Source organism: Phocoena phocoena, chromosome 21 (assembly GCF_963924675.1).
Source record: "Phocoena phocoena chromosome 21, mPhoPho1.1, whole genome shotgun sequence".
Lineage (NCBI taxonomy): Eukaryota > Metazoa > Chordata > Mammalia > Artiodactyla > Phocoenidae > Phocoena > Phocoena phocoena.
The window spans coordinates 6,405,030-6,419,083 of record NC_089239.1 but is presented as its reverse complement, the minus strand read 5'-3'; the positions used below and the strand labels follow the sequence as shown (position 1 = coordinate 6,419,083).

General features: G+C 43.2%; 1 protein-coding gene across 3 annotated transcripts in view; it reads left to right on the top strand.

Moving 5' to 3' along the window:
* Positions 1-4,017: 4,017 nt before the first annotated feature.
* The window catches only part of TACC1 (transforming acidic coiled-coil containing protein 1), a 90,032-nt gene continuing 79,995 nt past the window's right edge, over positions 4,018-14,054 (top strand). For all 3 annotated transcript variants that reach the window (XM_065900060.1, XM_065900051.1, XM_065900050.1), the window contains exon 1: positions 4,018-4,094. In XM_065900060.1, the coding sequence (XP_065756132.1) occupies positions 4,018-4,094 (77 nt within the window). The remainder of the gene's footprint in view (positions 4,095-14,054) is intronic.

Sequence of the window (14,054 nt, the reverse complement as noted above, 5' to 3'; positions counted from 1 at the left end):
TTGTCTTTATTTGCAAGTGATATCATATAGAAAACCCTAAGGAACACCCAAAAAAGCTATTAGAAGTAATAAGTGAGTTTAGCAAGGTTGCAGGATACAATATACAAAAGTCAATTGTATTTCTATATACTAGCAACTAACATTTAGAAAGTAAAATTATAAAACAACTCCATTTACAATACCATAAAAACACTTAGGAATAAATTTGGCAAAAGATATGTAAGATCTGTAGGCTAAAGGCTACAAAACATTATGGGAAATTCAAGAACATCTACATAAATAGAGAGCTGTACCATGTCCATGGATCAGAAGTCTCAAAATTGTTAAACTGGCAATCCTCCTCGTATTAGTCAATAGAATCAATATAATCCCTTTGGAAATCCAATCACTGGGATTTTAAATTTTTTTAATTTAATTAAATTTTTAAAAAGAAATTTATAAGTTTATTTTGAAATTTATGCAGTAACACAAAGGACCTGGAATAGTCAAAACTATTTTGAAAATTGAGAACAATGTTGGAGCACTTACACTACCTGATTTCAAGAACAGTATGTGACTCTTAAGTAGTAAATCCAGTGTTTTTGGGTTTTTTTGCGGTACGCGGGCCTCTCACTGCTGTGGCCTCTCCCGCTGCGGAGCACAGGCTCCGGACGCGCAGGCTCAGCAGCCATGGCTCAGGGGCCCAGCCGCTCCGCGGCATGTGGGATCTTCCCGGACCGGGGCACGAACCCGTGTCCTCTGCATCGGCAGGCGGACTCTCAACCACTGCGCCACCGGGGAAGCCCAGTAAATCCAGTTTTAATCTTTGGTTTATAAAGTGGCATTTAAATAATTTCCCAAAAAAGGGAAGATGGTGCAGCTCTGAGATAAGCATGTAACTTCCCAAGTTGGCTACTTTGAAGAGTAGTATTCATTTGGCATGATTGCTGGGGAAAAAAAAATCCACTTTGAGCATAAGCTTTGTAATAAAGACAGAACTGGGTTTAAATACTGAATATACCACTTTCCTTTCTACATCTCAGTTTCTTCATCTTAAAGTGGAGTGCACAGTGTAAAAATTAAGGAAATACAGCATAGAAACTAAGCTTTATGTTATAGCTCTGGAACGAGCCTACGTGGGTTAGAACCTGGCTCTGTTGTTTTCTAGCTGTGTGGCCTTAGGTGTGTTTAATCTTTCCATGCTTCGTTTTACTCTTTGTAAAGTGAGTATACTAAAAGTACCTACCTAAAATGTTGTGATGAACTAATGAGTTAATAAATCTAAAGCATTTAGAACGGAGTTTGGCACATTAAAAAGTGCCCAACAAGTATTACCCACTATTATCCTTTCCCAGTGTTATGAGGACTAAATGTGGTTACTTTTGTCAACCACCAAGCAGGGTCCCTGGTATCCAATAAATATTAGCTCCCATCCCTCCTTAGAGCATAAGTAGCATTCTGAGGGTAGGATTTGACACTGAAGGGTGTATTTTGCTATCTCGGAGACAATCTTGAATTTCAGTCTCTTAAATTTTCTTTCTTTACTCTTTTTTTCAATGTTTAAAAATGCCTTACTGACAGAATCACAATGCACAAAGGGAAACCTTAACACTGGATATCAAATACTACCCCCTCTGGACCCCATCAGGCATTTTCCCGGAACAGCCTTTGTAAGTTTACTTCCCAAAGACAAGAATTCCCTTCACTGTCTTCACTCATCTGGTTACCCATGTCTCTGTACCAGACGAGGCAGCAAAAGCAGTAAACACAAGCATCTTAGTAGAGATGCCCTTTGGGCCCCTGTAGACCATCTTTCACATTATTGTACAGACTCCTTTTCCCCCTCATTGTCTCAGTTTCTGTGCACCACAACAAGATGTGGGCTTCACTCTCTTCCTCTTCTTTTAAACCATTTTAGTGATGCTATCCTGTGCCTTTCCGCACAAATATTGGATTGGACAAAAAGTTCGTTCAGGTTTTTCCGAAAATCTTACAGAAAAACCCGAAGGAACTTTTGGGCCAACCTGGTAGTAATAAAACTCCTCCCACGACCCATCTTGTCTACCCGGTAAAAAGAAAACTTTCCCATCCTCATTTCCCTCTCCCACTGCTTCCCCTCCCATTTTCCCCTTGGAATGACCCACCTTTCTCCCTAGGAAGGGCTGAATGTTCCTCTGGAGGGGACCACAGCTCTTGACAGGGTTGTGTTTGCATTCTCAATGACACTTCAATCACATTGCCAAAGTATTCCAGGTAGAATGTGGGGAGAATTTGAACTTTTAAATTATCTGCCAAGAGTCAACTTTTCTTCAGCTATTTGAAATCCTTCCTACAAAACCTCAATGCTCAGTCTCACTATACTGTTACTAATTAATGTTTATTTTCCCACCCTCAAATATTCTGCTTGTATATGTCTACAACGCAGCAGCATCCTGAATCCTGGGAACCTTCTGGCTATAGTAGAGTGAAGATAATGTATAAACAGAAAGTCAAAATTTGACCTAAAAAAGAGAGATCTGTTGTAAATATGTCTGTATTAGGGGTTTCCCGTCCTTTCTGGAAACATTAAAATGTAGCCATATACATCTTTACTGCCTGTAGCTTCCACTCAAGGGGGACGTTAACATTCCACGCCATTCTGTGTGCTTAACCACTGGCTCGTTCATTCATTCGGCAAATATTTATTATATATAAGCCAGGATACAGGCACTAAGCCTGGATACAGAGATAAGGAAGCTTTCTTGCCCTTAAAAAGAACTCATATCCTAGTGGAAAGACAAGTAAGTGAAGAGATCATTACAAAATAAGATTGGTAAGTGCTATGTTATAGGAATTAACAAGTGCTATGGGAGCAGTGGGAAGGAAGGTGATAACGTGTGTACGATGAATGCACTTATCAACAGTTATGAGTATGTACTAGGTATGTGCTAGGTATGTTGGGGGAACAGTGAAAATGAAACAATGAAATAAATTCCCCGTCTTCACGGAGTTTACATTCTAGTGAAGGAAACAGGCAATAACAAAAAAGTTGTAAGACCAGGATGCAGGATAGTGTTATGGAAGGGAGTATGAGTTGTGTCTGGAAGGATAAATGGGTGTTAGGAGAAGAGAGCGTTCTTCTTCCCACAAAAAAAACGAAACGCTGAGGTGAAGGAGAGATGGCTGGAGGGGAGGGAAGTGGGAGGTGGGAGTGGATGAGAAACAGCATGAAGTATTCTGAAAAGGGAGTATAAGTAGGTGGATCACAGGTGTATGAGTAGGTGGATCACAGGTGTAACGGGAGGGACAAGGTGCGTTCCCCCCCTCCCGCAAGACAGAGTTCGGAAGAGAATTCATTCATTGGTTGTCAGAACCGGAAGGGACATTTAAGAGGTAAAGAATGATCACACTCCCTTATTTTACAAATGAACAAAGCAAGACTCGGGGAGGGAGCAGTAACTTGTCCCAAGTCACCCGGCTAGTCGGGGACACGACCAGGATTCCCCCAGTTTTCTGCACAACTCCGCGGAGGCCTCTGTGCGGGACTAGCGGCCGGGGGAGGCCGCGCCGCGGGAAGGCAGCCCGGGTCAGGGATACCGACACACACCGCCCCCTCCCGGGGCTTCTCCGCACGGCCGCCCGGCGGGCCTCCTCCCAGCCGCGCCCCTTCCAGCCTCGCGCCGGGGCGCGCCGGGCGGACAGGGAGGGCGACGGCCGCCGGGCCCCAGCCCACTCCACCTGTCGCCCTCCGCCGCCCAGGGTCTCCCTGGCGCAGTGACCCGCGCGCTCAGCTTCTCCCGCGGGGTCCCCAGGAGGGGGTCACGAGCCGCCGCGCCGGCCGAGCCCTGCGATTGGCAGAGAAGTAGTAGCGTCTCCAGCAACGCCCTTTAGCCGGCTCTCCCGGCGGCCGGGACCCTGAGGCCGAGCTCCCCGGCACCCCCGCCCACCCGCGGCCCCACCCTTCCTCCTCCGCCCGCCGCCTCCTCCTGCAGGGGTCCCGGTCGGGCCGGCGCGCTGCAGAGCACGAGCGGGCGCCGCCGGGGCGCCGCGCTCCGAGCTATGGGAGGCGCCCACTCTCAGAGCCCGAGGGGCCGGGAGCCGGCCGCGGAGAGGCCCCCGAGACCCCGAGAGATCGCGTGAGTCCCAGAGCCCCCCGCCTCCCGCCCCCAGATCCCCGGGCCGCCTTTCGGGGCTTTGCATGCCGGCCGGGGATGGGAGCGCACGGCTCCCGTCCCACCAGGGCTGGGAAGGTGGGGCTCCCGCTGGCGCCCGCGGGGCGCAAGGGCACAGGGGTGGGCCTGGTGGGACATCCCGCCCCGAGCCTCGCCCTGCAGTGCCCCGGGGGCGCTGGGCCACGACCCACAGCGACAGAATCGCGCCCAGGCGGGGCTGCTGTCCCGCGCCCCTTCGCGCTGCGCGGGTGGGACATGGGGACCCCGAGGTTTTCCAGACTTGTCCAAGCAGGAAGACGCACGTGTCCCTAAAGGGCTCAGAAACACTCCAGAGACAGATCTAGTTGCAGGGAGGAGTAGATATTAGAAGGGTTCTCGAGTCTCCAAGATAACGCGGCTCGTGTTGGCCTTCAGGGTCCAGGAATTTGATGCAGTGCTCGCTGTTCGCAAAAACTCCCTCTCTTGTTTGCTCCGAGGGCTTCACGATGATCTCAGAGAAAGGGCTGTATTGTAACAGCAGCAATTAGGCTTTTGTTCTGGGACAGCAACAATTGGGGACACCAAGTACTGAAATGCTCCGAAGGGACATTTTTAGAGAACGTGATTTCGAGCAAGTTGCACGGTTTGGAAGATGGCCTTGCTTCTTATCACAGAGAGGATGCGTCGATAACTATATATTTATTTGAGAACCCAAACGATCTTTAAGCGTATAATTAAAAATGTTTAAAGGGGGTGCGTGTCTTGCAAGTGAGGTAATGTCAAGGAATCCACACTCTGTTTGAATTCAGCCAATGCCAAAGCTATTTAGTTTGAGAAAGATACACTTAGCCATCACATATAGGCAGCCTGGGCGTGGGAGGGCTTTTTTTGGATTATCTTTTCAAGGCAAAGTATCTTCTGGAATACCCAGATGATAGACGTGTTAGTTGTTCCTTCTTATGTTTACATATGATTAGTAATCTAAACTTAGTTCAGGCATCTTATTAATCATACGAATAGCTGAGAATTATTGAGCACGAAAAATGTGCCGAACCCTGTTCTAAACACTCTGGGTGTTATTTAATCCCCAAGAACACTGAGTTAGTTTCTATTATTGCCCTCATTTTATTGGTGAGGAAACTGAAGTAAAAGAGATGTGACTCGTCCAAGGTCACAGAGCTAAAACGTGGTGGACCCTGCTTGTCTGACTCCAGAAATCCTGGTGCAGCCACTTCCCACAGGAGAGTTGGGACTGACTTAGGAAACAAACTGTTATCTCAGCTGGCAGAACACCCCCCCATTTTCCCCTTTAATTCCTCCCGAATAAGGGAGGAATCTGAATTAGCAATGCTTATGCCTAATGAGCAAAAACTGCCGAAGTTGATTTAACTTTTTAAAAAGTTAAGAGGCAGTGTAACACTGAGATGAAGTTTCAAGTTTTGGTGGCAGATTGCCCTGGGTTGGATTCTAGGCTCTGCTCCTGAACAGCTGGAGCTCTTTTATCTCTTCCTTAACCTCTCTGGGTCTGTTTCCTTGTATGTAAAATGGGAATGAAGACAGTGTCCACTTCACAGGCTGTTCTAAGGATGACATAAGATCATGTATATAGGAATAACAAGTTAGAGTTTTATCTCTGAGCAGTCAGTTGTTTTAGCCAAGGATGACAGCTGACTATTTAATCTTTGTGAGCACGTGGCTGGTGTAGCTCAAAAGTAAACCCTTAAATCATTCTCTGAAAGGATGCTGAAGCAATGAACTCAGGGCTTCCTGTGTAGGATTCAGTTGTCAGGGTGAGGAACCGATTCTTAATTGTCAAATTATCCCGTGCTTTGGCAGTAGGTAGAGGATCTCTCTCTCTCTCTCCAATGAGGTTCTGCATGTGCCTTATATATTTAGCTAAACTTGCCTAAAGATAAACATAAAAGCCATCCTTGGTCTAAACCTGGGAATACCGCCCAGGGATGCCCTATCCTACTGGAGTGAGTACATTTAGAAGGACGAAACGCACGTAGGCAGTGTTGGGAGCGTGCAGGCTTAATGCGTCAGCCCCACAAACCACTTGGTGCAGACCAGCTGCAAGTCAAGAAATATGAGCTTCGATGCCTGTGATGTATATACGTGAAAAGCAAAAAGCATGCTTTTAATCCAAATCCTGGCTCATTCGGATGTACAGCCACAAGGGTCTCCACGGTCATTGTTAATGTCACCCGGCTGCAGATTTCCTGCCGGACACATGGCTGCCATGGATAACCCTGACCTCAAGGAAGTTCCCCTAACTCAGGCCATTGCATTTTCAAAATCTATTGTTCCTTTTTTAAAAAATAAAAATAAATACACGAAAACCTCACAAACGTTGCATGAATACTGGCATTTGTCTTTTGAGGGAGAAAATTATGTTTCAGAGTGTTCACAATTTATATTTCAGAAAAACTTAATCAAGTAGGAAAATTAACCAGACAAATCTGTCTTAACAGAACTCTACTGCGAAATATAAACAGGTATGGATGTGCGTGAAGAGAAAGGTCTGATTTTAAGATAAAACACATTATTATTGAAAACTGTAGCAGTCTACCTTCCCCAAACCAGAGGAAACAAATGAGCCAGCCTTCATTTATACAAAGAGGGCTGCTCACATGGTGATTAAGAGCAGAAGCTGTGGAGTCAGGCTGACCTGGGCTGGAATTCCAGCAAGATGGCTCGCTAGCTTAGGTCAGGAAGCTTTGGAAAATAATCACTTAACTCTTCAGTTGGGCAGATATCTGCATCTTTAAAATGGCAATAATTATCATATCTACCTTATGAAATGGTGTGTATTATTAGTGCAGGGCCTGGTACCTAAGATGTGCTTAATACCTGAGTTACCGGAATTCCCCTACATACAAACGAGTTCCGTTCTGAGAGTGCGTTTGTAAATCCAATTTGTTCGTTAAGTCCAACGAAATTAGCCCAGGTACCCAACTAACACAATTGGCTATGTAGTGCTGTACTGGAACAGGTTTATAATAGTTTTCACACAAATAATACATAAAAAGCAAACAGAAAAAATAAAAACAACATTTTTAATCTTACAGTACGGTACCTTGAAAAGTACAGTAGAACAGTACAACAGCCGGCATACAGGGACACGTTCACATCTTTGAAAGTTCGCAACTTGAAGGTTCGTATGTAGGGGACTTAGTGTATTATTAGTACATTCACATGTGTATGTACCTATATATCAGGTGCTACGCTAGATTCTGTGGGATGTATATTTTTGAGTAAGGCTGGATCTCTTCTGAAGGGAGGGTTGACTTGTGTGCTGATTCAGCAAGGCCTCTTGGAGAAGCAAGACAATGGCTTTTTAGAGTTAACTTTTTCCACAATTAATTTCCCTTTTCCAGAAAGAAGCACTATCCCGAGGATGGACCTGTGTTTGGGGATATGGTAGTTTGGTGAAATGTTTGTAAACAGTGACTCCTTAGTTGATCATTTTCGGCAATGGGGTCAAAGTGGGTTTCCTAAGAGCAGTAAATAATTTGCAGAGAGGTTTGAAGAATGACATAAAGGAGAACCTATTTTTCAGTAGGGAATATGGCATGTAACTAATTCATCTAGAGCTTGTTGAGTTTGTCCACCTGGGATGAACAATAATGCACTTGTTGTCAATTCTTTCAGTTAAATTTCTAGGCCAGTCTTTGTTTGCATTTGGAATGTATCCTAATGGAATAGGTCGGTGGTGAAGTCAGGAGGAGTTTCTGAGGTCTCGAGTGTTTTTGCCATGAGGTTTTCTGATCATATGAATTACATGTAGGTTCTACAATGTTCTGGAGAACTGCAGGGCCAGTTGGGAACAGTTGAGCCTCTTGATGGACAGACATCCTGACATGAAGAGGGAGGTGCTGGCTTTGAAGTTTTAGACACAGGAAAGCAGGACTCAAAATAAGTAAACTGAGGAAGCAACGCTCTTGAACCCACTGCTTTCAAATTCATATTGTTCACCACCTCCTCACCACACAATTTTTATTGTCATTAAAAACATTTAGGTCCCCAATTGCTGCAAAAAATTTTCAAACATCCATCTAAAATGTTTTGGTGTACAGTTAAGAGAAAGACTTACAGAAAGTTTGTGGAAAAGACCCAGAAAAACCAGCTAAATGAAGAAATGTTAAAAGAAGTGTAGTATTTAGCTTGAAGGAGGGACTGGAGAGATGGTGGAAGTATATAATTTTTAGGGGATGTTGGTGGCGTGTATCTCTGATGAAGCCAACCCAACAGGAAATGGTTTGAACTGCAGGACAAGGGAATTATTTGTGTGTGTATGTTGAGTTTAGATAGCACAACTTCTAGACTGTGAGGGTAGTTGATATACCAAAAAGAGTTAATAAGGGAAGAAAAACCCCTTTCTGCAAATCATTAAAAGGTAAGAGAGATAATCTAACAAGGATTGAGACTCCAAGGGGGTTTGGGTCTAGTTTTGCTCCACAATTTCTGCTCTCTTTTAGCTTCAGTGGCGCCCCACCCCTACCTCTACCCTACGGCTTCTCCCGGCTGGTACAAGTTTCCGTGTTAAAAATCAAGAAGAGAAAGGGTGGGGGGCACAGCTGCTGGTGTCCTGAGCTAGCGAAGTGGGTTATTTAATATCTGAGTTGGCTGGTAGCCAGAGTGGGCTGCAGGGTGTGTGAATTTGTTAACCCAAGGTCAGGAGATGAACTGGTAGCACCCTGAATGGCCATGGAACGTGGAGGTCCATCTTCTGAAGAAGTTCACTCTGGCTCCTATGGGATGCTTTTTTTTTTGCAAATTTTTTTTTTATTGTCGTAAAATATACGTAAGATAAAATTCACCATTTTAATCATTTTTAAGTGTCCAATTAAGTCCATTTACAATGTGGTATAACCATCACAACTATCCATTTACACTTTTTCATCATCCCAAAGAGAAACTCTGCATCCATTAAAAAATCACTCCCCATACTTCCCTCCACCAGCCCCTGCTACCTCTATTCTACTTTCTGTCTCTATCTGCCTATTCCTCACATAAGTGGAATCATATAATATTTGTCCTTTTGTGTCTGGCTTACTTAACTTAGAATCATGTCCTGAGGGTTCATTCATGTTGTAGCATGTGTCAGAGTTTCATTCCTTTTTATTGCTGAATAATATTCCCTTGTATGTATAGACCACATTCTGTTTATCCATTCCTCTGTTGATAGACACTTGGGTTGCCTCCACCTTTTGGCAACTGTGTATGATGCTGGTATGAACATTGGTGTACAAGTATCCGATTGAGTCCCTGCTTTTAATTCTTTGGGGGTATTTGCCTAGGAATAGAATTGCTGGGTCATGTGGTAACTCTATGGTTAACTTTTTGAGGAACCAGCAAACTGTGTTCCACAGGACTTTATTCCATTGACCTATAGCTCTATCTTTATGCCAGTACCACACTGTTTTGATTACTGTAGCTTTGTAATAGGTTTTATTTTATTTTTTAAAATAAATGTATTTATTTTTGGCTGTGTTGGGTCTTCGTTGCTGTGTGTGGGCTTTCTCTAGTTGCAGCGAGCAGGGGCTACTCTTCGTTGCAGTGCATGGGCTTCTCATTGCGGTGGCTTCTCTTGTTGCGGAGCACAGGCTCCAGGCATGTGGGCTTCAGTAGTTGTGGCACGCAGGCTCAGTAGTTGTGGCACATGGGCTTAGTTGCTCCACGGCATGTGGGATCTTCCCGGACCAGGGCTCGAACCTGTGTCCCTTGCATTGGCAGGCGGATTCTTAATCACTGCGCTACCAGGGAAGCCCCTATAGTAGGTTTTAAAATTAGGAAGTTTTAGTCCTTCAGCTTTGTTCTTTTTCAAAATTATTTTAGCTCTTTGGGGTTTCTTGAGGTTTGTTTTTGGTTTTGTGTTTTAATATCTCTCTCTCTCTCTGTCTCTGTCTCTCTGAGTTTTTCTTCTTGGCTGGTGGCAGTCAGCAGCCTTCACGAGAGAATGCTGGACCGCCTTCAGCTTGTGTGTGCTGCCCCAGAAATTCTCTTTCCCTGCCCTCCCCTCTACCCTCTCCAGCCAGACTTTTCACCCCAAGATATGAACCTGTTTGTGAGTCAGACACTCGGGCACTGAGTATCCAAAGAGGACCCAGATGTGGGGAGGAGCCCGGGAGGGATGGGCAGGAGACTGGAGTCACTGTGCAGGTCAGAGGTACCAAGAGTTGAGCATCAGGGACCCCCCTGTTCCCAGGGGAGAAGCTGACCCTGGAAGGAGTCTTGAAGGATGAGTGAGTGGCCAGGGAAGGGGGGTCAGGGGTGGGCAGGCCAGGTGAGGAAAGCATGGCAGATCGTGGCCCAATGTGTCACGATCCATCCTGTCTGGGCACTGGGGAGGGTTTGGGGTAGGGTGGGTGTGGAATGGACGGGGGATTGGGAAACAGTGAGTCTGGAGAGGTGAAGAAGAGCTGCGTGCTGGGGGCTTTGTGGCTGGCTGGGAGTTTGGACTTAATTCCAGGAGCCATAGATGATGGTTTGCCAAGCCCTGGACTGAACTGGGGAGAAATATTCTCACCGAGAGGCTCAACCACATGTGGGGGTACCTGTGATTCTCCTCAGCACCTCATCACCCACCCAGGCATCACATCCAGGGCGCTAGATTTTCCTTTTTCAACCTCTTACTTCATCTTCATTTTTGTATATTAGCAATTCAGTAACACATATAAACGTTTTCTTCTTTTCATTTTTCTTGTTTTCCAAATTTTCTACAACAAACACATTTTCCTCTGATAGTCATAATGTACTTTAAAAAAAAAAAGCCTGAAAATTTAGAAAACCCAGAAAACTGAAGAAAATAAACCACTCATAATCTCATCACCCAGAGATGACTGTTAATATGTTGGTACATTTTATTACAGTCTCTTTTTTTCCCAGTAAATATAATTTTCAACAGTAGGGTTATACTATATGTGTTTTGCATTCTGATTTTTTCACTTAACATTATAAACATTTCTCTGTATCATTATACTGAATTTTAAAATGTCATTTTATTGCTTGCTGAATGGTACACTATGTGCATATATTATAATTAATTTAATTTTTCCCAAATGGTTGACATTTAGGTTGGTTGCCGTTTTTGATCATATAAGTAATACAGTTAATAAATATTCTTATAATTCTTTGTGCATCTCTGATTAATAATTAGGACACATTCCTTGAAGTTTAATTATAGGGTCAAAAACGCAAGTATTCGAAAAGTTATATTTTGTTATATATTAGTATATATTGTCAGATTATTCCCCCAAAAGTCATCCCAAATTATACTCCCCACCCTTAGCAGTATAGCGTACTTTCCATATGCTCATAGCATCCTTCCCAAGCTAGGCACTATCATTTTCAATCTTTGCCAGTTTGGTAAGAGAAAAATGTGTAATCTTGGTTTGATTTCTTAAATTCTTCATCAGTGAGAGTGAACTTTTCCCCCTATGTTTAGTAGCCATTTGTAATTTCTTATGTATTTCTCTTTGCCAGTTTTGTACTAAGGTACTAATTTTTCTGTACTTATTTGTGAGAATTCTTTATATGATGAAGCCAGTTACTTATTGAGCACTTACTAGATGCTAGGCACATGTTAGTCTCTCACATGCATTAACTCATATGATTCTCAAAATAACTCTATAAGCTAGGTGCAGTTTTACATTTCCACTTTACACATGAAGAAACAGGTATAGAGAGGTTAATTAACTTGTCCCAGGTGTCACAGCTGGAGTGACAAAATTGAAATTTAAGTGGCCTCAATCCAGAGACCTACATGCCTAGCCATTTGTCTTATACAAATCTACTAACCCTTGTCCTCCATTTTTGTTTTGTTTTGTTTTGAAGGGGAGGTATTTTTAAAAATTAACCTCTTAATTTAGAACAGTTTCAGATTTACAGAAAATTTCAGCAGATGTACAGAGAGTCCTCATAGATTCCACAAGCAGTTTCCCTTATTATTAGCATCTTATATTAATATGGTACTTTTGCTACAGTTAATGAAACCATCATTGATATATTATTATTAACTAAGGTCCATACTTTTTAATTTTAATTTTTTTAACACCTTTATTATTATTATTTTTAACATCTTTAACATCTTTATTGGAGTATAATTGTGTTAGTTTCTGCTTTATAGCAAAGTGAATCAGTTATACATATACGTATGTTCCGGTACTTTGTTTAGATTTCCTTAGTTTTTACCTGATATCCTTTTTTCTGTTCCAGAACATATTACATTTAGTAGTCATGTTACTTTTTAATATAAATCAACCTATCACGTTTTCCTTTGGGGTTTCTTCCTTGGCCTTTCCCTGTCCCCAAATGAGATAATTCTTTTCTTCTGTTTGTTTCATGATGTCCTTTTCTTTATAAGAAACCATTTACTCGATCTGAAATTTCTAGAATCACTAGTGTAAGATAAGACTCTAACAATTTTTTATAAGGCTCTAGCTTTTTTTTTTCAAAATAGCTAACCAGTTACTCCAGTACTGGTATTATTAAATAATCCTTTTTCTTCCCACCAATTTGTAATACCTTTTTTTTTTTTTGGCCGTGACATGCGGCTTTTGGGATCTTAGTTCCCTGACCAGGGGTTGAACCCGGGCCCACAGCACTGAAAGCACCGAGTCCTAACTACTGAACCTCCAGAGAATTCCCTGTAATACCATTTTTTAAAATTCAGTGCTATAACTTGTCTTTCCTTCTGTTTAACCCTCGATGGTTTTTCTCTTTCTGTTCTCACTCATTCAGCAAATACGAATTGACTGCTTTCTTATGTTCAGGCACTGTGAATATCCTTTATTATTTATTTATATATATATATATATTTTTGTGTGTGTGTGTGGTACGCGGGCCTCTCCCGTTGTGGAGCACAGGCTCCGGACGCGCAGGCTCAGCGGCCATGGCTCACGGGCCCAGCCGCTCCGCGGCATGTGGGATCTTCCCGGACCGGGGCACGAACCCGTGTCGCCTGCATCGGCAGGCAGACTCTCAACCACTGCGCCACCAGGGAAGCCCATCCTTTATTATTTATGTGGGAATTTACAGGGACAGAGGAAAGCATTTCTAAATGTATAAAATCTGAATATTCATTGATAGTGTTGGGCGCAGGACATTCGCCAGAGAGTTGGATGAGGGGGGGTGACCTGTGAAAGGAGCTTGGGAAAAAAAAGGACATTCATAATTGAGCTTTCCTCATAGGTTTTACACCGCCCTAGGCCACTCTGCCATCCATCTGAAGGTTTCATTCTAAACAATGTAGCTTCCTGTGCAGAAACAGCTGTGCCTTCAAATGTTCTCAGGTCATCTGCATGCTTTGGCAGGCTCACATTTTTCGTGTACAGTCTAGACTTTATTTTTCGCAGTAACATGATATAAAGTCCTACAGATTTATATAAGGAATGAAGGATTTATATAAGGATAAACCACCTCTGCTTCTGATCTTCCACCTCTTGTGCCTGTGAAGACGTGGGAACCTTGGAAAGTGCAAGAATCCCTCACTTTGACATTCCTTCATTCTCAGGATTCTTACTGTGCAGGACACTTTGGAGATCGTTTTTTGTGGGGGTTTTTTGCCTGTCCCTAGTACAAGTTCGCCTTAGCCAATCTTATGGTATGTCTGCTGTGAACGTTATGAATAACAGTTGTAGGCAAAAGAAATTATATTTGGCTTACTTACATTTAGGGGTATTCTGTAGCAACTTTAGAGTCATATCTATATTTTGGAGGCAGGATAGTTCTGTTTTTAATATAACCCATACATCTGTCTCGCCCTGCATGTCCCCATAAAAGCCTGACAGCATAAGATATCATTGGTCAGGATGAGAGCTCCCAGGAATCTGGCAAAGACCCTTCACTTTAGAGCAATAGCTCTGAAAACTTCATTGGGTCAGAGATCCTGTGATAACATAAAACTTTTATAGACTTTTTCCAAATGAAAATACACATACA